Source organism: Talpa occidentalis, unplaced genomic scaffold (genome assembly GCF_014898055.3).
Source record: "Talpa occidentalis isolate TD23 unplaced genomic scaffold, MPIMG_talOcc4v2.1 talOcc4.17, whole genome shotgun sequence".
Lineage (NCBI taxonomy): Eukaryota > Metazoa > Chordata > Mammalia > Eulipotyphla > Talpidae > Talpa > Talpa occidentalis.
The window spans coordinates 51634372-51658661 of record NW_023601754.1 but is presented as its reverse complement, the minus strand read 5'-3'; the positions used below and the strand labels follow the sequence as shown (position 1 = coordinate 51658661).

Sequence of the window (24290 nt, the reverse complement as noted above, 5' to 3'; positions counted from 1 at the left end):
CCCGCCCCGCCCAGCAGCTTCTCCCGACGCAAGCACATCACCAAGGACCCCTGGACATGGCACCCCTGGGTGCTAGACAGGGGTCCCACAACAGCCCTCCATGCTAGCCCCTTCACGCTGGCCCCGCGCGGCAAGTGACAAATAAATGAGCACTGGTGACAGCAGAGGCTGCCGCGTCATCTCGCAGGCACTGGAGCCTGCGCACCGGGCGGGGGCCACCAGGACGGGTAGGGGCTGCCACCACGGGGAGGGGCCGCCGCCAGTAGCTCCATCACAGCGCTGGGCTCTCCGTGGGCGCCTGCCAGGGCCCCACCCTGTCTCAGGGCGCTCCATGAAGCCCTCCTCCTGGAAACCTGCCCCGCCCACACCTCTTCAGGGACTGACCCCTGAACCCCATCTGTGGCTGGAGCTGGACAGGGATCCCCAGCCCGGGCTGCCCCAGCCCCACAAGAACTTGGTGGGCTCCTTCCCAGAAGACCCCTTGGCCTGCCTGTCTGCTAGGCAGAGGGGGGAAGCGGGAGCCCCATCACCGCGCCCACCGCCCGGGCCCCAGCACCCGGCCTGGGCTGCGGCCTGCCCCCAGCCACAGGCAGCCCCACGCCGTGGCCTGCCAGATAGGCAGTGCTAGCCGCCCCCAGGCGGCAGCCGGGGAGGAGGTGGCGGCAACTCAAGCAGGAGCAGGAGGGACTGCTGGGCAACCACGTGCCCCACACCCGGGCCCGGTGCCTGGGGACAGGCAGTGGCTGCTGCAGGCAGCGTGGCTGGAGCTGGGGGTGGCACGGGGCGGGAGCACCCCTGCGGGGGCTCACCTGACGGTGCCCCAGGACTGCACACCCTGCAGAGCCAGGCACCCCGGGAGCTCAGGGAGCGAGTGAGGCCTGGTCTCTGGTGCAGCTGGGGTGGGGAGTGGGGGGCGCCAGCCCAGGCTGCTCGCGAAGACGGAAAGACACTTACTTGAAGTCCACAAGGAGGGTTGCCCGAGGCAGCGGGGCCGCCTCCCTGCACACTGCAAGCCTGAGGGGCTGCACACGGCTTTTGGGGACCCAGTGCTGAAAGCAGGGAGCAGTAATGTCCAGCCAGGAGACGGCTGGCTGCGGCCATCAGACACAGAGGCCCCCACTGGGGTCTGGAAAGCTGTCCATGGAGGCGACCGCCAGCCACAGACACTGGGCCTGAACCAGGACCCCAGGACAATGCCAGCAGCTTGGGGGGGCCTCCCACACCATGATGCCCCCCACACTGGGTCAGAGTGGCCCCTCTGTGGACAGCACCAGAGACCAGCTGCCGTTACAAAGCAGGAGCATTTCAATAAAACTCCAACCAAATTTTCATTTTCATTCAAACTTCCAATTTCCCTTTAATTTGTTGTTTTGGCCACAGAACTGCCCTGATTTCCGTACAGGCCACCCCAGGGCAGCTCCCCACCTGGGAGGCCAGCTGCAGTCCTGCACTGGGCCTGCCCGGCAGGGCCAGGGCGGTGGCGTGGGCCTCGCACAGTGGCGTCTGGACGGGGCCGGCCGTCGGGAGCGGCCAACGGTGCCGGAGCCACGGCGCGGGGACTAGAACTGCTCCGACAGCAGCTCACACAGCCTCTGTGACACGGCGTCCCTGCTGGTGCGCAGCGTCAGGCGGTACATCTGTGGCGGGGCAAGCGTCAGGCCCCGCCCCCGCCCACAGGCCCCGCCCCGCCCCCGCCGGGCCCCGCCCCCAGCCCGCGCCTCAGCAGGCTCGCAGGCCCCTCCACCACCAGGCAGGGGCGCCGTTCCAACCCGCCCGTCGTCAACACCAGCGCGAGGTGGATGGGCAGACAGGCATCACCCGGTGGGGGCTGGGGAGCCAGGGCTACCTCTGTGGAGACGCCCCCGCCACGCTGGGCCCCACATCACCCTCACAACAGACCCGCTGGGCAGCGTCCCCGAGCGGCCGACCTGGGCGTGGAGGTTGGGCTCGAGCCGCAGCAGGCAGCCGACCTGGGCAGTGCTGGTGTGGATGATGCCGGCCCCCACAAAGTTGGCAGGGTTGGGGTCGACCTCTTCCAGGAGCGCAGGACCAAAGCCGATGATCTGCCGGGGAGGCACAGGGTAGGCCCAGGCAGACGCTGGCCCCCCAATCCCGCCCAACCCACCAACCCCTACCCTGCCCTCAAGGGCAAACACCTGGGCCCGTGGTTCCTACCTTGGCCTTGGTGACCTCAGCGTCCATAGGGTGCTTTGCTTTGAAAATGTTCTGCACTTCCTGCTGGGGGCTGCAGGGGCGGGGTGGGGGCCGTGAGGGGCGGAGTGGGGGCTGGGGCCGCAGGGTGGAGACTGGAGGGCAGGGTGAGGCAGAAGCCAAAGGCCCCATTCAGACAGCCCCGGCCCAGCCCCGGCCCTGCCTCACCCACACTGACCGGCTCACCTGCTCAGCTGCTTCCAGCGCTGGAAGAAATCCTGAGAGGCCATGTCCGTGGGCTGGAAGAACTTGTTGAGGGTGATGGGCAGCTTGACAGACACATTCTGGAAGGTTCCCCCGTACCTGTGAGCCACAGTCAGGGAGGGAGGCGCACACGGTCAGGCAGGAAGGCCAAGACCCAACAGAGAGCCAAATTCCTGGCCGGCCAGCCTGCAGAGAGGGCGCCAGCGTGTAGGCGGGAGGCCCCAGCCTGCAGTGGGAGGTGCGGGCGGCAAGCCGGGCAGGCCCTCAGCCCACAGCCCCTCGCTCGGCCCTGGCCTGGCCCTCAGCCAAGGCTGCCACATGTGCTGTGGCCTCCTGGGCCGTGAGCGGCCCTGGCGTCTGCCTGCGGGAAGCAGGTCAGGCAGGCCATCCCACCCCCTGCGGAAGACACGCCCTTCAGCTCTGTTTTTCGCATTTGAAAGCGAGCTTTCCAGAGGTTCACCTCACAAACACCTGACAGTGAGCTGCAAGGCCCTCACTGGCCACGGGCAGTGCCGGCAGCAGCCTTGCGTGGGCCCCAGGCTAAGCCCCAGAGCACTGGCCAGGCAGGTGGCACCAGTCCCGCAGCCTCAACAGCACACACTTCTCCGCCCACCGCCACGCACCAGGCCAGCATCCACCTGGCTGGCCGCCGGCCCCTCGCCCCAACGGCCCTGGGCAAGAGACGCTGAGCTCGCAGGGAAGCTGCCGGAAGGGGCTGAGTTGGCGCCCGCAGCCCCACCTGAACTGGATGTTGAGGACCGGCGCCTCCGTGAAGTCGGACACGCACTCGATGTTGACGGCCTGCTGCACCTGGGCGCCCCCGTCCACCGTGGGATCCACGGGCTTGCTCTGCAGGCTCAGGGGTGTGCTTGTCAAGGAGACCACGGCAAGGCGGCGGGCCCTCACAGAGGGACAGAAGGGAGCATCCCCAAACCCACCCGCAGCCACGTGGGGTGGCCCCAGCCCACCACCCAGCGAGACCCAGCCGGGCTGAGCCCGGCAGCACCAGGACCGTGAAGGGAGGGCAGCGACCACCCAGCCCGCGGAAAGGACCCTGCTCGCTGAGCCAGAGCGCAGCCGCCCAGGGCGCAGGCGCAGGATATCCGCCTGGAGGCTGTCGGAGCAGACGAGCGTGGGCGTAAAGCTCAGGAGCTGTGTGGACGTCTTGTTCCCGTAGAATATGAGCATGCGCCCTGAGAGGAGACGGACAGTCTGCTGCTTGGAGCACCGGGCCTCACGTGGGGTCAAGCACCCGCCCGCTAACCAAAGGCCACAGGCCCGGGCGAGGCTCCGCGTCCACTGGCCGCCTCTCGGCCGCGCACCGTGCCAGGCCCCAGCACCAGCCCCACGCGGGGGCAGCGCACGCGGGTCTGTGCCCAAGGCCTGCGGGGACCCAGGGCGACCTGGCTGGACGGGGCTCGCCCCTGCGCAGGGCTGCTGTGCCCGAGCGAGGCCCGGAGCCAGGAGCTGCCAGCTGGCATGTCGCCCCAGGCGCCCAGCCCAGCGCACGGCACAGAAGTCCCTGCGAAAGCCTGTGGACGCGCTCACACCCTGAGTTCAGAGTGGAAACTGAGCCTCACGCGTGTGAGAAACAAGCAGCTTAGCTACCCAAGTTCGATTTTCAAATTTAAGAAACAATAAAGCCAGCCAAGCCGCCACGGCCCACAAAAGCCCCGCGCGGCTACCGGCCCTGGCCTCCGGCGCCCGCCATCTCCTGCCGACGCTGCCCCGTGGCCCCTGGGGAGGCACCGGCCCTCACGTGCTGTCCCCGTGTGGGCGCCCTCAGTGTGGAAGCCCTTCCCTCCCCCCAAATGGGCGCCGCCTCCCGCTGTGGCCACGCTGGGTGAGCCGGGTGAGGCAGCCGTGCCTGCCCTCTCTCCTGCCTGACTGGACCCAGAGATGGGGCCTGGCTGCGTGGGAGGCCTGGGGAAGACCCAATGCTCAGGCAGCACGGCCCCACCTCCCGCCCCCTGCACTGGTGGCCTCGGGGTGTGGCGCCCCAGGGTGCTGGCCAGCAGCGGCTCCTTAGAAGAGTCTGCTCAAGCCTCGTCCCCTTTCTAACCGGGTCATTTGTTTCCTGCCGTCCGGTTCTTTCCATGTTCTAGAAACCAGACCTTCATCAGACGTCCGGTTTGCAAGTATCTCCTGCCCGTCCCGCGCGAGGAGAGCTTGAGGCCGGGCCCTCACCCACCTAAGTTCTGCCGGAACTCGGACTTGAGGCCGACCTGCAGCAGCTGGTTCTCGAACAGCACCCCGTTGTTCTTGCAGACAAACCTGCAAGAGAAGGCGATCGCGTGACTCGAAGCCTCCTGCTGAAACACGGTTTGCCCGAGAAAGGGATTTCACGAGCCCCAAGGAGGGAAGACAGCCCAAAGCAGGGCCGTCGCTGCGGAGCCTGGAGCCCTGGGCCAGCGCAGGCCTGGAGCAGCACCTGCGCCAGGGCCCGGGCCTTGCCCCACCAGCCCCTGCCGGCCAGCCCCGCCCAGCCCAGCCCAGCGCCTTCCCACACACAACCCCTGCCGACCCGAGACCCACGTGCCCACCCCAGAACTGACCCCCAGGACACAAGACAGAACCACGCTGCCAGGGACCCTGCCCCATCCACACCTGGCTCACACCCCCACTGGGCCACGAGCCCACTGCAGAGGATGGGAGACGACCCCAGCGCGTCATGCGGAGCAACACGAACCGCCTCTGGGGCCGAGGGGCAGTGCTGACTTTCCAGGCCGGGAGTCCAAGGCCACAGCATGGACACCACCAGCCCGAACCCACCCACCCCACACCAGATCCTCCTCGGGCTCACAGCCCTGTGCCGCCCCATCACACAGTCAAATGCTGCCCACCGCTAGGGGCCTGGGGCCGCCAGCCCGACCACACAAGGCCCAGCTGGCGGTGGACGGCCACCCCCGCCCTTCCCCAGCCCCAGGGCGCCCAGGGCCCCGCTGAAACACCCCTGCCCGAGCCCCACCACGAGGAGGCCTGTGCTCAGCACGGGCCCTGCCAGGAGCTCGACACAGGCTGCACCAGGCAGGAGTCCAGCGTGAAGGCCGCACCACCCAAGACGTGCAGGGCCCACCGCAGGCCCCGGGGCATCTCAGGCCTGCCCCACGCTCCAGGCAGAGAGAGATCTGTTTTCAGCCAGATGTGAGATGGCTGTGGACTGGCCCCTCCCCAGCCATGTCCCACAGTAACAGAAAGTGGGACCCCCGCGGCACGGCCCCGAGTCTAGCCAGCCACACACTCCCAAGCACCGGCACGGCCCCGACAGCCCTGTCCCCACCTGGCGCAATCACCAGCGCCCGCATGCCCCTGGAGGGCCCCCACTTCTGCTGGCCAAACTCTAAGATCAGTCAGGACAGAGCCCCAGAGTGAGGGGAAAAGAGGACACGACGCCTGCGAGAGCACAGGCGCCTGTGAGCGCACAGCAGCTGGCGGGGAGGCGCAGGGCGGGGAGGCATGCGGGTGCTGGGGGAGGCGCGGGGCAGGGTGGGCAGGGGGCAGCCTCCCCAGGATAAGGGTCCTCCCGGCAGATAGCGACCGCACAGCATGCCCAGCTCGGCCCAGCTTGTGACCCGCACCAGAGGAGGACCGGCCTCTGGCTGCGCAGGCCCCAAGGGCGCGCTGGGAAGCAGCCTGACCCCCAGACAGGGTGAGGACAGAGAAGCTCGGCTACCAGAGGGGCGCCGAGAAGGAGCCACCCGGGCTGCCCACCACCCCCTCCCGGGAGCACTCGCTGTCCTCAGGGAGGACCAGCCACCCACAGAGGGCAAGGCCCGCAGAGCAAGCCCACCCAATGTGCGAGCCCCAGCACCTACGGCCGGCGACCCGAGAGGCGCAGCCCCACTGACCCGCTGACCAGGCACGGCCAGGAGCGGCTCTCTGCAGGGTGCGGGAGCCCCACTACCTGGCGAAGTTGTCCTCGGAGCCGGGAGCAAGCGGCGCCACCGTGGAGAGCGAGTCTGAGAACACGTCCACCAGCAGCCCCCCTCCAGAGGAGGCCAGAGGACCTGTGGGAGCAGGCGGGGCAGACCCCAGGCCCAGGAGATCTGCAGACGGAGAAGGCGTGGACTGGGAGAGAGGAAGAGGGCCTGCGTGTCAGCTTCCAGGAGGGCATCGACCATGGACCTGCCACACGCCCGGCTCCGCAGCGCCCTGACCTCTGAGGGCAGAGCCCCTGCTGGCAGGCCGGTCCCAACCCCACAATCTGCTGCCACAGCCAGTGCAGCCTGTGGCCCCAGCCCACAGCCATTCCAGGCTCACCCTGGCCAGGGCACACATCTGGGAACAGGTGCTGGCCACCCCCAGGAGCGGGGGGCACCGCCCTCACCAGCAAGAGACGCACTCGGGCGCGCCACACACGGGCCGGCGAGGGCCGAGGGCCCTCTGCTCAAGCTGCAGCGTCCCAGTGACCCCACACAGGCAATGCACCTGCGCATCAGGGTGCAGGACACAGCCCAGGGCATGAGAACGGTCGCCCTCCAGGACCGGCCGGCAAGGGTGCGCAGGCAGAGCAGGCAGGCACACTCCTCCAGGCCAGGAAGACCCCAGAGGGGTAACACTGGTCACGCGCACCCCAGGAGGGGCTGCAGAGGAGCCAGCCAGAGCAGACGGGGAGAGCTGCGAGGTGGGGTCATGCCAGCCTGTGCTCAGCATCCCCTCGCTAGCACCGCCCTGTTGGGGGGTCTGAGCGCCGAGGAGGGTCAGCAGGGACCCCTGCCCTGTGCGAAGCCCGCGGCCAGGCCTCGGCGGCCCCAGTGTCCCTGGCACCTGAAGGCCCACGCCAACGTTATTTAATATGGGAAGCATCTCTTGTCCAGCGCGATAAACTCGCACCCAATCAGCAGACCGCGGTGAAGCTGCCCCTCTGGCCCCACTTGCAGCGTGCGACCCACCGCCTCTTTGCAGGCCTTGGGCAGCAAGAGGAGCAGGAATCAGGACGGCCAGAGTGCCCCGCGACCACGAAGCCCGTGCCAGCCCCACAGGAAGGTGTGTCAGTGCCAGACACGCCGGCCAGGGCAACACACACATCCGCCATTGTCTCCAAGATGCTGCCCGCCCGTCCCCCAGCTCTGCCCCTGGCACCAGAGCAGCCTCACGCCTGCTCACAGCAAGCATCAGGGCCGGGGGGACAGACCCAGTCCCGCCCCCAGGCCACGCGCACTGCGAGGCGAGCATGGAACCGGCAGGCCAGTGGGCAACCCGCTCAGTACCCACGGCGTGCCAGGAACCAGAGGGCATCAGCGGCATCAGGAGCACAGCTCCGCCGGGGACGTGTGGGCAGACACCACCTGACCCAACCAGGCCTTGGGGCACCTCCTGCCAAAGCTTGAGCCACCAGCCGGGTGCCCGTGTCACAGGGCAGCATCTGGAGACGGATGATGCTATCCAGCTGCCCTTCAGCCCTCCCTGCAGCCCAGAGGACGCTCGGGGTAGCTGCACGGCGCAGCTCCCCCAGAGGCAAGGAGCTGCGTCCGAGCCAGACGCCGCCGCAGGCCCTGGGGCCGGCGAGCCCAGGATGGCTCCTGAAAGGCAGCCTGCTGATGGAAACTGCCCCCCGGGCCTGGCCCCCGCCTGCACAGAAGCGGTTTCTGGGTCCCTGCTGCAGAGAAGGCACCTCAGGCTCCATCCCCAGCCAAGCCCGCAGCCTCGCCCCCTGCAGCGGGACCCACCATGGTGCTGGCGCTGGCCGGGGTGGGCTCGGGGCCCCCATTCACGTCGGCGCTCCTCTCCCGCTTGGCCTCCTCCAGGTCGGCCGGCGCGCGCGGGCCCTTCTTCTTCTTGAGCTTGGCCAGGATGGAAGACTCGCGCTCGGGGAACGGGGGCATCTCCTCCAGGACGGTGGCCTGCGGGAGGCGGGGTCAGCAACCACAGGGACGGGCGGGCTGGGGCGGGCGGGCTGGGGCGGGGCGGGGCGGGCCCCACCAGGATGTCGGTGCTGGCCACGGTGCTGAGCCGCAGATACTCCACAGCCCGCTGCTGCAGCTCCACGTCGGCGTTCTTGAGCTGGCTGTCGCTGCGCAGCACATCCTGGATGGTGGGCTTCACCTCGGGGAAGAGGTTCACGAACTTGATGTAGGTGGACAAAAGCAGGGCCCGGGTGGGGACGCTGCACAGGTGGAACTTGGAGTGCAGGAGGTCGAACTGAACCAGAGGGCTGTGGGGCCAGAGCAGGGCGTCACCCCTCCCTCTGCGCGTCGGAGCCCCGCGGCCTGGGCAGAGAACGGGGAGGGAGGCTGGGAACGTAAGCCCACACCAGCCACAGATGCCTGCGAGGGGCCGGGAGGGGCCAGGAGGGGCGCCCAGCCCCGGGAGCGGTGTCGGGGCCCGGCCACGACTCCGCATGCCCAGCAGCGCCTGTGTGGAGAAGCTGCGGCTATGCCCCCAGCACGTGCACAAAGGCCTAGACTGGCTGGTGCCAGGAAGGGGGTGCAGGCCCTGGCCCCCAGGGCTCTCACCTGGATCTTGGGTCCCCAGCTATCAGGTTCCCAAACTCCCCCAGGATGTAGCCGCCCACTTTGACCAGGTTCTCGTGGCACGCGGGGGCCTGGAGTGCCTGTGGGGGAGCACAGGGGCTGCGACGGGTGGGCCAAACAGGCCCCAGGCCCAGGCCCCAAGAGCTCCCCTGGGGGGGGGTCAAGCTTTCCTGCAGTCTCCCAGGGGTGTCAGTCCTGCCCTGCCTGGTGCTCCAGCACAGATGTCAGCAGCCCAAGAGGGGGAGGCAGAGCCCACCCAGGACAAGGGCTGGGCCCAAGTGTGCACCCGGCTGTGGATGGGAGACGTGCCTCCCCACAGGTACACAGAGCAGCCCCCACAGGCAGGTGGGGGTGCGAGGGGCAGGGCCGGCGGGGCAGGGTGGGGCGGGGCCTGCGGGGGGAGGGGGCCGGCGGGCCTCACCTGGAACACGGTCTTGGCGGCGTAGCCCTGCACATCGTCGCGATTGATGACGATCTGGATGACGCGGTACCACACCTCCTCGCTCACGTAGTCGCCGGCCACGCGGATGAGGTTCAGGATGGTGTCCACGTACCAGGCGTAGTCCACGGCGTACCTCTCCGCCAGGATGGCCACCTTGAGCACCTGGGGGACGACCGCTCAGGGCGGTGGCCGCAGCCCCCAGGGCCACACGCAGAGTGCGGCGCTCCTGCCGGGCGGGGAGCCCGGGTGTGGGGCCACCCAGGTGCAGGGGCCTCGCAGGTGCGGGGCTCAGACGTCAGAGGAAAGCCAAGGCGGGCAGGCGTGGAGCGACTCAGTGGAGCCAGGGCCTCATGAGAGCCAGAGCAGGAGCCAGCTGCCGGCTCTCTGGGCGCCCTGTCCTCGGGGCCCTGCTCCGGCTGGCCTTTCTCACCTGTCTGCCCTGGGCCCCTCTTCTCCCCCTCCCCTGGACTCGAGACCCCACCCATTCGCCCACCCCTCAGCTCTCCAGAGGGGTCGTCCAGGCCACACCCACCACCCAGAACACCCCCAGGCAGTCCAGCACCATCCAGTCTGCTCACACGCCCACCCCCGCTGGAGGCTGGCCCGTCCTTTGTCCGCTGGCTCTTCGTGATGGCCCCAGTGAGCGCGCGGAGACATGGAGGGAGGCCTGGCGCCGCCCTCGCCCAAACACCCGTGCCCTAGCTCGCCCCGCAGATGCCGCCCTCACGCCACGCCAGCCAGCGTCCCCATGCCTCGGCCTGCACCTATCCTGCCAGATGCCCGCACACCGCTCTGGGCTGCCCCACAGAGCTCCATGCCTCTGTCCCTGGACACGCTGACCACCGCTTCCTGCAGAAGCCCTGCCCTCAGCTCCCGCTACGGCGAGGCCTCCCCGGAGGCCCCTGGGGCCAGCCCGCCTCCGTCCACCTCACACCCCCACCCACACAAGCAGGTGTGGAGTCCTGGGGTGACCCTCCCTCCTCGTGGATTGAACCAGGTGGCCTGCGACGGGACCCGGGCCATGTCCACCTGTCTCAGAGTCCCGGCACCCAGCACGTGGCTTGGGTGCACACTCACAGTGCACCTGGCTGCACAGAAGTGGACAGAGCTCTCAGTGGGGACACCGGAGCTGGCGCCGACCGGGGCTGCTGCTCAGGGATGGGAAGCAAGCACCGGCGTTGCACGGGCCACCCGACCTCTCGTTCTGGGGAACCGCAGTCCTCGGCCCACCACCACAGGCCTCGGGCCGGCCGGGCAGCCCCCACCCTCTCCCACGTGCCTGCTGGGGACTTTGGGCCAGGAGCCACCAGCCCCTTCCCGGGTCCAGGGTGGGCACCCTCTTCCAGAGCACGGCCACCTTCCTCTCCACCACTGAGCACAAACCCCCACCACACCAGGGCCCGGCATCTGGCCCAGCCCGGCCACGTGGCCACACACACTCGACCCATAGCCCAAACAACCTCCGAATGGCAATGTGACTGGCGGCGGGCTCAGGGCCTCCTTTCACCCCAGCGGCTGCAGGAGCAAGGGGGACGGCGCCCACCAAGCCCAAGGCTGCTGCAGGAAAACTCCAGGCCGGGGCCGCATGGCTGACCAGCCAGACCCCAGCCCCGCCAGGCCTGGCCCGGCACCCCTCCGCCGCTCACAGTCTGTGGGCACACCGCAGGCACTGCGGGGTGACACCCAGTCACGGAAACAGCGTCCCCCTTCCTAGGCAGAGCAGCAGGGCGGCTCTGGCTCCAGGCTCGGCTGCAGACCAGTGGGCGCGGCACCGGCAGGGCCAGAGACGCCTGCCGACCACCATTCAAGCGCTCCCGAAAAGCCTGGACTCACGATCTCCTCCCGGATGGCGTAGTCAGCAGTCTCCAGGTAGCTGAGCATCTCGGCCACGATCTGCCGGGCGCTGCTGCGGTCGCACATGGCATAGAGGAGGTCCACAGCCCGCTGGCGCACACTCACGTCCCGCTCCGTCTGCAGCAGACGGGAGGGTCACTCGGGGCGGCAGCTCTCCCAGGGCCCGCCCAGGTCCCAGGCACCCTCTCTGTCCCGCACCCCTGACTCCAGCCCACTGACCCCCTTGGCACCCGCAGGCAGCCCTGGAAGCCCCCCCGGGAGCGCCTGACCCGCGCAGCCACAGAGCACACCTGTGCACCACCTGGCCTGTCACAGTTCTCGGCAGCTGCCCCTCCACGGGCAGCCTGAGGCACAGTGCCCCACGCAGGCCACACCCACCACATCTGCCAGGAAAGGGCTCTGCCACCGCAGTGGCCCAACCATACTCCAGGGCCAGGCCCAGGAAGGAACCAAAGGGCCTCCAGCTGCAGATACCCCAGGGTCCAACTCCGGCACACCCGGCCTGCCATGCCTTTCAGCCAGCCCCTCGGGGGAGGGGGGGTGGGCCTGTACCTCCTGCTCAGGCCAGCAGGGTGTGCACTGCGGGCCAGGCCGCGTAGGCACCCAGCGGGGCTCTGCCAATTTGGGAAATTTAATGACTCGGAAAAACCGAGCTCTCTTTTGACAAAATGCTTTATACCTCTCCCCAGAAAGAGCTGTTTCTGTGGCCGAGCGTGTGCCAGGAGTCTGCCATGCGCAGCGAAGGAGCGGCTGGGCCTTCCCCTGGCCGAAGCCACGGGCCTCCCGCCCGCCCGCACCCCCACCGCTCCGCTGCACCTGCCTTGAGGGCGGTGATGACGGTCTCGATGTGGGTCTTGACAGCCTCGTGGGAGAACTCAGAGCTGGCCAGCGCGCACATACTCTCCAAGGCCAGGTAGCGCAGGTTGGTCTCCCGGTGCTGCAGGAACTGGCCCAGCTGGTTGCAGGCGCGCACCAGCAGGTTGGGCTCGCTGGGGGCAAGAAGCGTGGGGCTCCCAGCCACGGGCAGGGTGCCCAGCCCAGAGCCGAGACCCCAGGCAGCCCAGGCTCCCCTGCACAAGCTCCCGTGCAGGACAAGGCCTCGCAGAAGGGCCAGCGAGCCCAGCACACCCCTCCCACGCCCTGCCCCTGCCCGGGCTCAACGGCAGCTGCTCTGACACAGACTGTCTCCAGCGGCCCCAGCATCAGCTCCGTCCCATGAAACGACGCTTGTCAGCAGCACCGAGGGGACAACAAACCCCACGCAGGGGTTGGCACCCAACCCTCTGCGCTCCCGGGGGAACCAGACGGACATGGTGAGACTCTCACCCCTTCCTGGTGCACCGTAGCAGGATCACGAGAAGCCTCAAAGAGGCTGCCGCTGGCCAAGCTAAGTGGACAGGCGGAGGCCCTGGCCGGCACACTCACCAGGCGTTGGGGAGACAAAGAAGGGGCCCGTGGCGCCAGAGCAGACCACGTGGACCGGCTGGCTGCCCACCTGTCGTGGTGGACGATGAGGCTGATGGCCTCGAAGAGCACAGCGTTCTTGGCATTGGAGTGCTGGACCTTCTTGGACTTGGGTGGCTCCTGGGCCTTGTTGAGGACGGTCTCCAGGCACTCGGTCAGGCGGCCGCGCACCGCAGGGTCTTCTGGGCGAGACAGATGGGGTCACCACACCGGCCCGGCCCCCCACGAACCGCTCGTGCAACAGGAGGGCTCAGGCGCCGAGGTGACTGCCCAGGCAGTTTTGACGCACAACCTGCTGAAGCACCGTCTGGACCAAGAGAAAGAGACACCTCGAACAAAACAAACGTTGGAGGGAACAGGGACCCTTGTGGCCGCGGTCAGCAGAAGACGCTCCGAGGGAGGAGAATGTCGAGATCCTTCTGGGGCCCCAAGACGCGGAGTCGCGGGCCGAGGATGGGCCACACAGGAGGAGGGCCCGGCCGGTCTGCACGACCCAGCACAGGCTCAGGCCACAGCAGGCCAGGCAGTGCCCGAAGAGCATCAGGCAGAAGGAAGCAGGAGGAGGGCCCAGGCAGAAGGAAGAATAAAAGAGCAAAAGAACCATCAGGCAGAAAGAGCCGCGGGAAGGGGTGGCCCTGGCGCAGAGAGCAGATCTGGGCGGCCTGGCCACCCCCAGCCTGGCAGAGCCCAACCCCAGGAGATGCTGCTATGCCTGCGGAACGCACTGCACCCCTGGAGCCTGGAGCAGGACCAGGAGCTCGGAGGGAACCCCAAGGACCGCCAGGCACTGGCACACACCCCCACGAGGCCGCCTGGATCCTCGCAGGTGCCGGCAGCTCAGGCGGCGGCCACCTCAAGCACATCCCACCCAGCCGGCCACACGGGCTCACAGCGCCAGGACACGCGGCGCTCAGGGCTCACAGAGCGGGCGGCCGAGCTCTGGGCAGTGCTGCGTGGCCCTTACCTGGGGGTGGGTAGCACTGGAGCAGCCGCAGGAGCTTCGCAGACAGCCAAGGTGCCGGGACGAAGTAGTAGGTGTAGTCCTGCAGGTCCGTGCACGCCGAGGCCACGATCTACAGGACGGCGGGGCAGCTTGCGTGGCGTCCAGGGCGGGCGTGGGGCGGGTGCTCTATCAGACGGGGCCGCAACACAGGCTGCCAAGGTCCCCGTGCCGCACACCACTGATGGCCCCACAGGGCGAGGGGCACTGCCCGTCCCACAGGACCCTGGAGCGCCCCCGGCCCGGTGCCCTGGTGACCCAGTCACAGAGCGGAGCTGGGGTCCCTCAGAGGGAGCCACCCAGGACCCAGGCTGCAGCCCCTGCACCCCCACTGGGGCAGCCGCCCTGAGCCACCAAGCTGGAGGGCGCACATCCCTCTCCCCAGAGCCACCGCCCTGGCCAGCTCCATTCTGAAGAAGCGTCCACTAACGCCCAGCGGCCACCTCCCATTTCCAGTACCAGCAAGACAGGTGGCTCCACCCTACAAAGCTCACAGTATGACCCTTAGGGTTCAATAACCATGTTCCAGAAGGTTCTCCCTGCCACCTGGCCAGACTCAGCACAGGGCTCCTCCTGCAGTGAGGTGAGTGCCCGTTTGCTTAAGACTCTGAGGGCCCATCAGGGCCGTCAGTCACACTGAGCAGTGGGGCTGTGCCCCACACAGACAGGCGCACAAACAGATGACGCACAGACAGGTGTGCACAAGTGTGCGTACGCAGCCGGAGGCAGGGACACGTCAGCTCAGGCGCGTGTGGTGTGTGAGACAAGCTAAAGATAAAAATGGTGAAGCCAAACCCTCTGCCGACACCGTGAACAAAAACATTCCGGAGGCCCCGAGACTGCGACGAGGCCGCAAGGGTGCACAGTACTAACCACCCCCCGGCTGACAGCACAGTGCTGGAAGCGAACCCGGCAGGGGCCGAAGCCACAACTGGGGCGCCCGCAGCGACGGGCCCTGTGCAGTGGGAGGAAGCCTGAAGCGACACGCCGGCGGCGGGGGTCCTGTCCAAGCAGTGCTCAGAACTCACACAGCTCAGCAGGAGAGCCTGGAGCCCTGCTGCAGCCCAGCGGGTTGAGGAGAGACCGGGTGGAGGCATGAGCCGACGCTCACCCCCACCCGCCACAGGAAGGGGCGGAAAGCACTCCCCTGCACAGGGCAGGAGGCAGGCCTGGCAAGGGGCCCAAGGCTGCAGGGACGGGGCGCCCTCCCAGGGCCTTAGGGACGCACGCTCCGGGCAGCCACCTAGCCCACCTTAAAAACTCAGGATGGAGACACGCTGGGCCCGAGCTCCCTGTGCATCCGCCAGAGACGGGCGTCCTGAGGTGCCCGTGTGTCCCACCAGGCCCGCGGCAGCGCCATGGACGATGGCCAGCAGGGGCGCAGCCCCATGCCCTGGACGGACGCTGGGCCCCGAAGACATGGTGCATCCACAGCCAGGAGGGGGGCACCAAAGAGGGCCACGGGCACACGCCAGCACGGGGAAGCCAGGCCAGCAGTCACAGCAGACAACCCCATGGTGCACAGCCCTCCCAGACCCCAGAGCCACGCACAAACCCAGCAGGGCTGAAATAGCGCCCTGAGGAAGGCATGGACGCCAGGACAGGCTGCTGGGCACAGGGCAGCGCACATCCTCCCCGGCCAGCCCTCGGCACTGCACCCTGACCTGTTTCCTGCCGGGGGCACCTTCAGCGCCTTGGTGCCCCCGACCCCCGCACCTTGTCTGCTCAGCTGACCTGGGCCCTAGAGAGGGTGGGTGGCCGCAGTGTCTCTGGGCGCTCGGGCTGCCCGCCAGGCTTCTGTGTGGGACAGGCTGGGAGCCTCTCAGCTTTGCCCAGAATCAGTTTGGTTGCCTGAGCGGGAAGAAGCCTCCTGGTGACAGAAGGGCTGATCTAATACATGTGACGGACGGACGGAGAGCTGCGGCCACACCACGCGCCTGGAAGCTGTGACGCGGGGGGCATCCTCAGCACCATCCTCGATAGCCTGTGGGGGGCTTCCAGGCACGGGGGCCGCGGGGCATGGGGGGAGGGCCCAGGGGAGGGGCCTGCAGCACACAAGGGGACTGAGGACCTCAGTCTCTGACCAGCATCACCCCTGCGGTCAACGACCGGGCCACACACCTCGCAATCAGGAGGTGAATCTGCAAGTCGTTCAGCAAAGCAAGGCCAAGACCCGGCCCACGTCCAGCCCCGCCGTGGCTCACCCTGCTCAGCCTGGACACAGCCAACGAGACAGACGTCTTGAACTCCTCAGGGTTCTTCTGTGCCAAGGTGGTGATGAGACTTGTGGCTGCGGTCACCACACCCTGGAAGACACACCGGCCGTGGGGCTCTGCCAGGCCCCCGCTGCCCCCTGCAGCCGCCCGCACACACGCCTGGCAGAGGGCAGACTGGCAGCCACGCCCCGGCTGGCTCATCGGCCCTGCGTCCACGCCGAGCAGGGTTACTTCCCGTGCTGGCCCCTCCGGAGCCGCCAGGCACGCACCAGGTGCTGGTCGTTGAGGAGGTGGACCACCCGGGACGTCCAGTCACCCATGGGGACCAGGTCGGGGGACGTCCGGTACAGACGCAGCAGACACAGCGCGGCGCTCTGCTTCACGCTGTCCATGGTGTCGCTGGAGACAGACCCAGCCTCAGAGCACGGCCCGGGGGGGCCTGAGAGTGGGGTCCCTTCCCCGAGGCTCCCCCGAGGCTGGCCCCACGCCCCTGAGGCCTAAACTGGCAGCTCCCACCAGCCCCCTCCCGCTACTGATAGGGAAGCCGCGCGCCTGCACGCCCTCGAGTCCTGCGGGCCTGACGTTCCTCCAGTCCCAGGGACGCACCCAGCCACCAGGACCTTGGGGATCTCCCCGGCAAAGGCCTCGGCCATCTCCCGACTGCCCACGTTGGCAATGCAATGCAGGGCCAGGCCCATGAAGGTAGGGTTGCGGCTGGCCAGGTCGTTCCTGATGGCGTTGTTGATGAGCCGGATCAGCTCAGAGTTGGAGCCCACCAGCACGGAGATGAACAGGTAGCCCTGCGGCGGGAGCTGGGGTCAGGCGCCGGGGGGTGGGCAGGTGGCTCAGCTGAGACCCAGACTCACTGCCCGCCTGCCCAGGCCCTGGGACGGACACTCAGCACTGCGGTGAAGGTGCGGGCACCCACCCAGTCAGGCTCAACATGTGCCGGGGTGTGGACTCCCGGTCAGGTGACCACCAGGAGTCGGACCGTGGGGTCCCTCCAGCACCACTCGCCCAGCCGGGGGAAGCATCGTGAATGGGTGGCCTTCTCCCGGGGACACAGGGCTCCTTGAAGCCCAGCTGACCACCGCCCTCCCTGTCTGGAGCCCGACCCGGGCCGCCTGACCCCGCTGCCGCCACCCTCCCATAAGCACGGGGCAGCCCTGGGGCCCCTGGTGGATGGACGCCGTCAGCACCAGCTGCTCCCCGCCCCTCAGCTGCCACCCTGGCTGGGCGTCCCCCACCTGCCCTGGTTTCCCTTGGTGCCAGCCGAGCTCCCGCTCAGGAAGCGCAGTGGCCCGCGGGCTCCCGTGTCCTCTGCCTGGGGTTGTCCTTGGCTAGCAGAGTGACAGCCTCTGCCTGCCGGTCAGCCTGGGGGGGCGCAGGGGTGGCACGGGGGCAGGGTGGGCCTGGCTGGGAAGAGCAGCCACACGGCTCCTCGCAGGAATCCCACGCGCTGCGGGCACCGCTTACGATCTGCTTCTCCGTGTATCGGTTCGAGCTGAGCAGGTTCACGGCCTCCATGTGCCCAAAGTCGATGTCGTGGCCCAGGAGAAATATGAACAGCAGCTTGCACACGTACTTCTTCTTGCCGTAGCCATCCAAGGCCCTGTCGCCTGCGGGGGGGTGGGGGTGCTGGGGCCGCTAGCAGGGACTCTCAGCCCAGGGCGCCGGCCAGAGGAGGGTCTGCAGCCTGCTGCGCCAGCGCCTCCTCCCACCTACCATGACCCGCCAGGGCTGCAGGAGCCACGGGGCCTCCCACAACCAGCTCAGCCCTTAATCAGGCGGGAGGACGCCAGGTGACCGTCCATCGGGCAATGCTTTGGCGCCAGCCACGAGCCGGGCAGCCAGAGAAGGGCTGCACCACAGAGCAGCGGTCGCCGCTGCAGTCTCCCCACGGCTGGCACTCCGCTCACACGGCAAATGCACGTCTCAGGGGCCGTGCTGCCCCTTGCCGGAACCGCAGGCCACACCCGTGGGACACCCGCTCCCCATAGGGCGGGGCAGGCGCAGGCCAAGGACACTGCAAGGGTCTGCCTCCCTCGCCATGCACAGGGCCGGAGCGGGCGGGGCACAGGCTCCCAGGGCTGGCGGCGCTGGCTGGCGGCACCTGAGCCAGAGAGCAGCCCAGGGGTGAGCGCCCTACATCGGGCGGAGGTGCGGGGGCCACGGACTCCCACTGGGCGCAGCCAGCCTCGCCCCACCTCCCCAGCACACCCTCTCCGAGGGCTACCTGTTCAGGAGGCGGCGCACCGCATAGCGCCGCGCTGGCTGATGCCCAGGCCCAACAGGGCGCGCAGGCACGGGGGCGCCAGCGCACAGAAGCGGACCTCCGCGCCTATGAGCCGGCGGGAGCCACCCCGCGGAGGCAAAACCCCGTCCACCCCGCAGCCGGGCCCGTGGGGCTTGTCAGCACCCAGAGGCCCGCGTGGTGGACAGATGGCCACCTGGGCCTGCCCAGAGTGGACACCTGCCTGGCCATGAGCCCCCGAGGGGGCTTGCGCGCAGTCGGCAGGGCGGGGCGGGGCAGGGCGAGCAGGGGAAACACAGGGCCTCGGGGCAGCACAACCACCCCGAGGACAAGGCCAGATGCGGGATGCCCTGCCAGTCCACCGTGGGTGGACGTCCAGGCTGAACTCCAAATTCTAGAAAAAGCTAAACACACTCACCTTTAAACTTAGATCGAATGTTTGCCAGCTCTTTATTTATCCTCTTTATTTCTGCTTCCTTGCTTTTGCCTAAAAAGCAAACACATGCTCAACGCCCGGGCCTGGCCATGCTACAGACTTGGCCTCTGCCCTCCCTGTCGCGCCCAGCTGCACCCTTGGCCCCGCCCCGTCAGGGTGCCCAAGGGTTTGGCCCCTGGCGTGTCCGATACCTTCCAAGCGCCCTGTCCTGCTCACAGCCCCGCCCTTAGGCCCCTCAGGGCTAGTTAGGCCCCTGGGGGCTGGTTGGGCGCCCTGGGCGCTGGGGCCCCTGCAGCTCTGCCTCTGCAGGGAGCAAGACCCTTCGAGACCACTCGCCAGGCCCTGAAGGCCGTCGCCCCCGCTCCGGGACGCCCGCAGCCCCAGATCTCGCTCCTTCACGTGGGCGGGCCAGGAGTCCCGGCTCCGGCGTGCGGGCAGGGCAGGGCTGGGCTAGGCTGGCAGGAGGCAGCAGTTAGCGGGACGGGGCTGTGGGGCAGGCGGCGCGGCTGCCCGGCGCTGGCCGCCAGGACCGAGCCGGGGCTGCCGCTGGGGAGCAGATGGGAGGCGGGCTAGGGCCTGTCCTGTACCCGCTGTGCCGGACGGCCCGCCGGTGCCTGCGGGACCAAGACCGCCACGGGCTGCACCAGCCCCAGGAGGCCCTGCCTGGGTGACCGAGCTGCGAGGCTGCGGCCAGGCCGGGCCAGAAGCCAGGGCCCTCGTCCAGAACTTGTTTCCAGCGGCTGTGTCGGGGTGCACGCCCTGCGGCAGGGCGGCGGTGGGAGAGGAGCCGCGGGGCCGGCCGCAGGGAGCGCCGCCAGGAGGGCGCCCCGGGGACAGGCCAGAGCCCGGCCCTCCACTTCAAAATACGCTCAGACTTAGAGAAACGCCAGTCCCGGCCCGGTCCGCGCGGGAGCCCAGCCGTCGGGGGGGGGCGGGGCGGGCCCCAGAAGCCCGACTGTGGCCACCGGCCTCCCTGGCCATCTCGGAGCGCGGCGGCCACTGTACTGCGCCTCCTCGCGCGAGGCCGCGGCGCCCGGCTGTGCCGCCGCACCGGGGCCGAGATCCGCCCCGGAGCCGGGCGAGCGGCAGCGCCCGGGGGGACCACGGCCCGCCGCCTCCGGGCACGCGGGCGGCAGCGCTGGGGCAGTTTCACCTTCCGACAGATTCCCGACCCGGCGGGGGCGGGCGCCAGCTCCGCGCGGCCGGCTGGAGGCCGAGGCGCCCGCGCCCACCGCGCCCCTCCCGCGCGGCCCCGGGCCCAGAGGCGGCTCCCCGCCCGGCCGGCGCGCGGCGGGGAGGCTGGTCAGGCCCGGGCGGCCGGCCCTGGAGGCCGGGGCAGCCAGCGACGCCCGCGAAGCCGGGCCGGCCCGGTGTCTGTCTCCGAGAGCCGCGGCCGGGAGGGCCGCCCGGTCCGCCGACCTCTCCGAGCGGCCGTGGGAGGCCCAGGCGCCTCGGCCGCCGCGGGGAAGCGAGAGGCTCGCGCGGGCGGCGGGCTCGGGCAGCGGGGGCAGCGGGGGCAGCGGGGGCAGGGCGGGGGGGCGCGTGCCCACAGCGGCCGGCCACGCGCACCCCGGGCCGGAACGCGCCCCACGCCGCCGCCCCCCCCCACCGGCCGGGAGGGCGCCCCGGGGACGGCCCGCGCCCACCGCGCACGGGCGGGAGGCAACCCTCCCCCCCACCCCACCCCCGCCGCGCAGGGGACGAAGTCTCGGCGCCTGCTGCCCCGCCGGCCGCGCGAGAAGCCGCGCAGCGCCCAAGGGAGCGCCCCGCAAGGCCGGGGCGGCTCCCGCGCAGGGTCCTGCTGGGGGCGGGGCTTGACTGGGGAGGGCGGGGCTTGACTGGGGAGGGCGGGGGCCGCCGGGGCGGGGCTTGACTGGGGAGGGCGGGGCCGCCGGGGCGGGGCTTGACTGGGGAGGGCGGGGCCGCCGGGGCGGGGCTTGACTGGGGAGGGCGGGGCCGCCGGGGCGGGGCTTGACTGGGGAAGGCGGGGCTTGACTGGGCGGGCGGGCCCTGAGGGCGGGGCCACCGGGGCGAGCGGCAGAAGGCCCCGTGCCTCCGGCAGGTCCTCCCCCAGCGGGAGAGCAGAGTGGGCAGGGGCGTCGCAGCGGGGAGGGGAGTGTCCCACCCCCTGTCTAGAGCAGCTGCGGGCAGCGAGCCTCCCCAGCGGGGCCACGGGGTTCAGAGCGCGCGCGGCTGAGACCGGCCCCAGGCGCCACCCCAAACAATTCCGACTGTCGCAGGACGAAGCCCAGAGTGCCCTCTGGGGGACAGGCCTGGGGGACAGGCCTGGGGTGGGGGTCGGCCTCTGTGTCTCCGTTAGGGAAGTACCCGTGCACTAATCTATCCTCTTGTTTTTGATGCACGCCAGCCAGTCTCTTCCACCACCTGCGGCTGGGTCCCCTGTGCATCCTTGAGCTCGCCATGCACTCTGGGCACGACTCTTTGGTCAGATACATGACGTGTGTGTGTGTGTGTGTGTGTGTGTGTGTGTGTGTGTAGAACTGGGGTGCGGGCCAGAGGTGCAGGAGTGAGAGGACTCCCCAGAGACAGAGTGGGGAGCAGAACAGGTGCATCTACTGAAATCCACTGCTGAGGGGAGCAGCGGGGAGACAGGCGGGATCTGCTGCGCCCTGTGGGTCACTCCCTGGCCGGGGATGGACTTGTGCTGCAGAGGCTGGGGACAGCTTCATAGCACTGAGATTTTAACCCCTGCGCCCCTAGGGAGGTCCAATACCCTTGTTTCTTTTATCACATTTTTTGAGTTACCTTCTCAGTAGCTGCCTGAGAATTCTAGTTAACAACTTGAAACAGCTTATTGGAGTCAGTGAAAACTTTTTTTTTAGTCTTTTTTTTTAAAGATTTATTCATGCACACAAGAGCTGGGTGCAGACTAAAGGTGTGGGGTGAGAGGACTCCCCAGAGACAGAGTGGGGAGCAGAACAGGCGGATCCACTGAAACACACGGCTGAGGGGAGCAGCGGGGAGACAGGCGGGGTCTGCTGCGCCCTGTGGGTCACTCCCTGGCCGGGGACCGAACTTGTGCTGTAGAGGCTGTGGACAGCTTCACAGGGCTGGGACTAACCCCTGCGCCCTCAGAGAGGCCCGTCTGTGCAAACTTTAACGGCAGAGAGCTGCTGCTCTGACACAGTCCTGCCCCCTCCTCCCCCTACAAGTTGCCCCTCAAGCACCTACAAGTTGCACCACTCAGGCCACGGCGGCGGCCAGCGCCCCAGACCACCGAGGGCCAGGCGCGACTGGCCATCTAGGGTGGACGCAACCCGAGTCTCCCGCCAGCAAGGCAGCGCGGCCACCCGGTGGGGGGGGCGCGCGGCCCGGGGCCACCCCGGCGCTGGAGGAGGCCGGCCGCGCGCGGGAGACGGGGCGGTCGCCGGCCCGCGGGGCTCCCGCGACATCTGGACGCGAGGCCGTCGGGACTGCAGGGCCGAGGGGCCGGCCGGGGCGACGGAGCCGGGACCCGCCCAGCGCCTGTCCCGCGGGAGGGCCCGGCCGCGCGCAGGGCCTGCGGGGGGGCACCGGGGGCCGCCGCGGGCGCCGCGACGCTTGGCCGGGGCCGGGCTGTGAGGGAAGGCCGGCGCCCCGGCCCGCGCGCCCCGCAGCCGCCAGCCGAGGCCGAGGCCGAGCCCCGCCCGAGGCCCCGCGGCGGAAACAGCCTCGGCGGAAGCCGGAGCTACAGACGCCATCGCCTTGGCAACCGCGCGAGGACGCGGCGCGCGCGCCGCCGGGGGGGGCCGCGCTCCGGCCGTCGGGGGAAGGGGCGCGAGGCCGCCCCGCTCCTCGCCGCCGGGCGCCCGCCTGGCCCGGGGCCGCCGCCCCGCAGCGGGTCGCGCCCAGACGCCGTCCCGGGGGCCACCGCCGCGCGGCGGCCGCGCACCCCCAGCGGCGACCCAGGCGGTCCGCAAAGTGCGCGGTGCACGCTCGGGCCAGGCGCGCGCCCCAACTCGGCGCCCCTCCAGCCCCGCCCCGCCCCGCCCCGCCCCGCCCCGCCCCGCCCGCGCCCGCGCCCGGCCTGCGCCCCCCGCCGCCCGCCCCGCGAGGCCCCGCCCCGCCCCAGGCCCCGCCCCAGGCCCCGCCCCGCCCCTGCCCCCCCCCGCCCGCGCCCGGCCTGCGCCCCCCGCCGCCCGCCCCGCGAGGCCCCGCCCCGCCCCAGGCCCCGCCCCGGGCCCCGTCCCGCCCCAGGCCCCGCCCCGCCCGCCGGGCCGCGACCCCCGCCGGCCGGGCCGCCCCGCCACTCACAGTTGCGGATGTCGGAGATGAAGACCGCCAGGCCCCGCATCCCGTCCCCCTTCGACACGGCCGGCATCCTCGGCCCGGGGCGCGGCCGCGGCGGGCGGACCGGGCAGGAGGCGCGCGGGGCGCGGGGGCCGTCGCCGCCGCCCGAGGAGCCGCCTCAGCCCGAGCCGCCTCAGGCTCCGAGCGGCGCGCGCACGCACGCACACTCTGCGCCGCGCGCGCGCCCGACCTCGGACGAGCGGCGCGGGGGCGAGCACGTCGAGGGCGGGCACGTGGAGGCGGCGCGCGGGCGCCCCCTGGAGGCGGCCGGCGACGCGGCCCGGGCCACGCGCCCCGAGGGGCTGACCGCTGCGGACCGCTGCAGCGAGCGCGGGCCGGACCTGCTCGGGACAGGCCGACGTGGCCTGGGGCGCGGAGGCCGCGGGGCCGAGGTTCCAGGGGCACGCGGAGGACAGGGGCAAAGAGCAGGGCAAGGCAGTGGGGCGCGGCAGTGGGGCACAGGGGCCTGTCCCCCCCAATCCTTCCCACTTGCCCCCCAGCCTGGTGAGCCCGCCCTTGTCCGCAGCTTGCCGCCTCCCTTGTTAGCGGGGAGTCGGAGGCCTAGGAAGAAATGACTGCCCACCTCCCCCCCACAACCTGGGACTGCAGCTCCATCTAGAAGAGCCCCTCCACCCATGGGCCGACCCCAGGGAGCCTGCGTGGGCCCCAGGGCCCCTGTCCGGGAGCAACTGGCCTCGCTGGGGAACCATGACCTCCCCATCAGGGTGGTGGGGCCCAGACCCACAGGGAGGCCTCACCGGGGCTCCAGTCCTGCACGTTTAGCCCCACCCCCCACCCCACCCCACCCCCGTCACGGGAACTTTAAATCACGCACAGAAAGACGCAGGGCCACGCAGCAGAGCAAAATCGGCCCCTGCCCACACTCAGCCCCTCGGGCCCCGGCCTCTGTAGACGACGCTGTGCGCCGGCGTGCTGTCACTCCCACACGTTTAGCAAATGCTGCCCCTTGTCCGCCAGCGTGCTGTGATGGAGCAGGAGACTCACCACCCTGCTGCTTGGCGAACCACCACCACCTCCCAGAGCACGGCCTTTTGGCTCCCACGGTCCTCCAGTGCCCAGAGGGGGCCCTGAGGAGCGGAGAGCCCCATGCATGCCCACCCCAGGCAGCCACACTGCACCGAGGGCTTGGACAGGTGACCCAGCCCACTGCCCATCGCGGGACAGGGCCAGATGGGAGGCCGGACAGGCCAGCTGGGGCCGAGAGGGAGGGTCTTGTGGGCTGGGGGCCGGCAGGCTCCCTACCTCCTGGCAGCGCGACTGGGGGTCCCCAGGCCGCCACACCCGCAGTAGCGCCCCGCAGCCCCCCAGGGTTTTGGTGATATCTCAGTGGCCAGCAGGCTGGAGTCATGTGTCACGCACGGGAAGTTCCGTGCTCCAAGCTGTCTGAGCGGGACACCTGTCACGTGAGCCACACCCATCCAGGCA

At 69.9% G+C, this 24290-nt stretch overlaps 1 protein-coding gene across 3 annotated transcripts; it reads right to left on the bottom strand.

Moving 5' to 3' along the window:
• Positions 1–1311: 1311 nt before the first annotated feature.
• AP2A2 (adaptor related protein complex 2 subunit alpha 2) lies at positions 1312–22897 on the bottom strand. Of its 3 annotated transcripts, none has more exons than XM_037517328.2 (22): positions 22809–22897; positions 18537–18605; positions 17341–17483; positions 16471–16664; positions 16134–16263; positions 15853–15954; positions 13613–13721; positions 12680–12830; positions 12005–12173; positions 11164–11301; positions 9310–9492; positions 8871–8968; positions 8338–8569; positions 8085–8258; positions 6320–6483; positions 4607–4689; positions 3519–3608; positions 3155–3278; positions 2398–2514; positions 2176–2245; positions 1929–2063; positions 1312–1637 (listed from the first exon to the last, which is right to left on the bottom strand). In XM_037517328.2, the coding sequence occupies exons 1-22, from the start codon at positions 22873–22875 to the stop codon at positions 1560–1562; spliced, it is 2820 nt and encodes a 939-aa protein (XP_037373225.1). In that variant the 5' UTR covers positions 22876–22897; the 3' UTR covers positions 1312–1559. The 3 variants fall into 3 exon arrangements, with proteins under 3 accessions (XP_037373225.1, XP_037373226.1, XP_054553392.1); XM_037517329.2 differs by having other exon boundaries at positions 12680–12827; XM_054697417.1 differs by lacking the exons at positions 1312–1637; positions 8871–8968 and having other exon boundaries at positions 2024–2063.
• Between the last annotated feature and the right edge of the window lie 1393 nt (positions 22898–24290).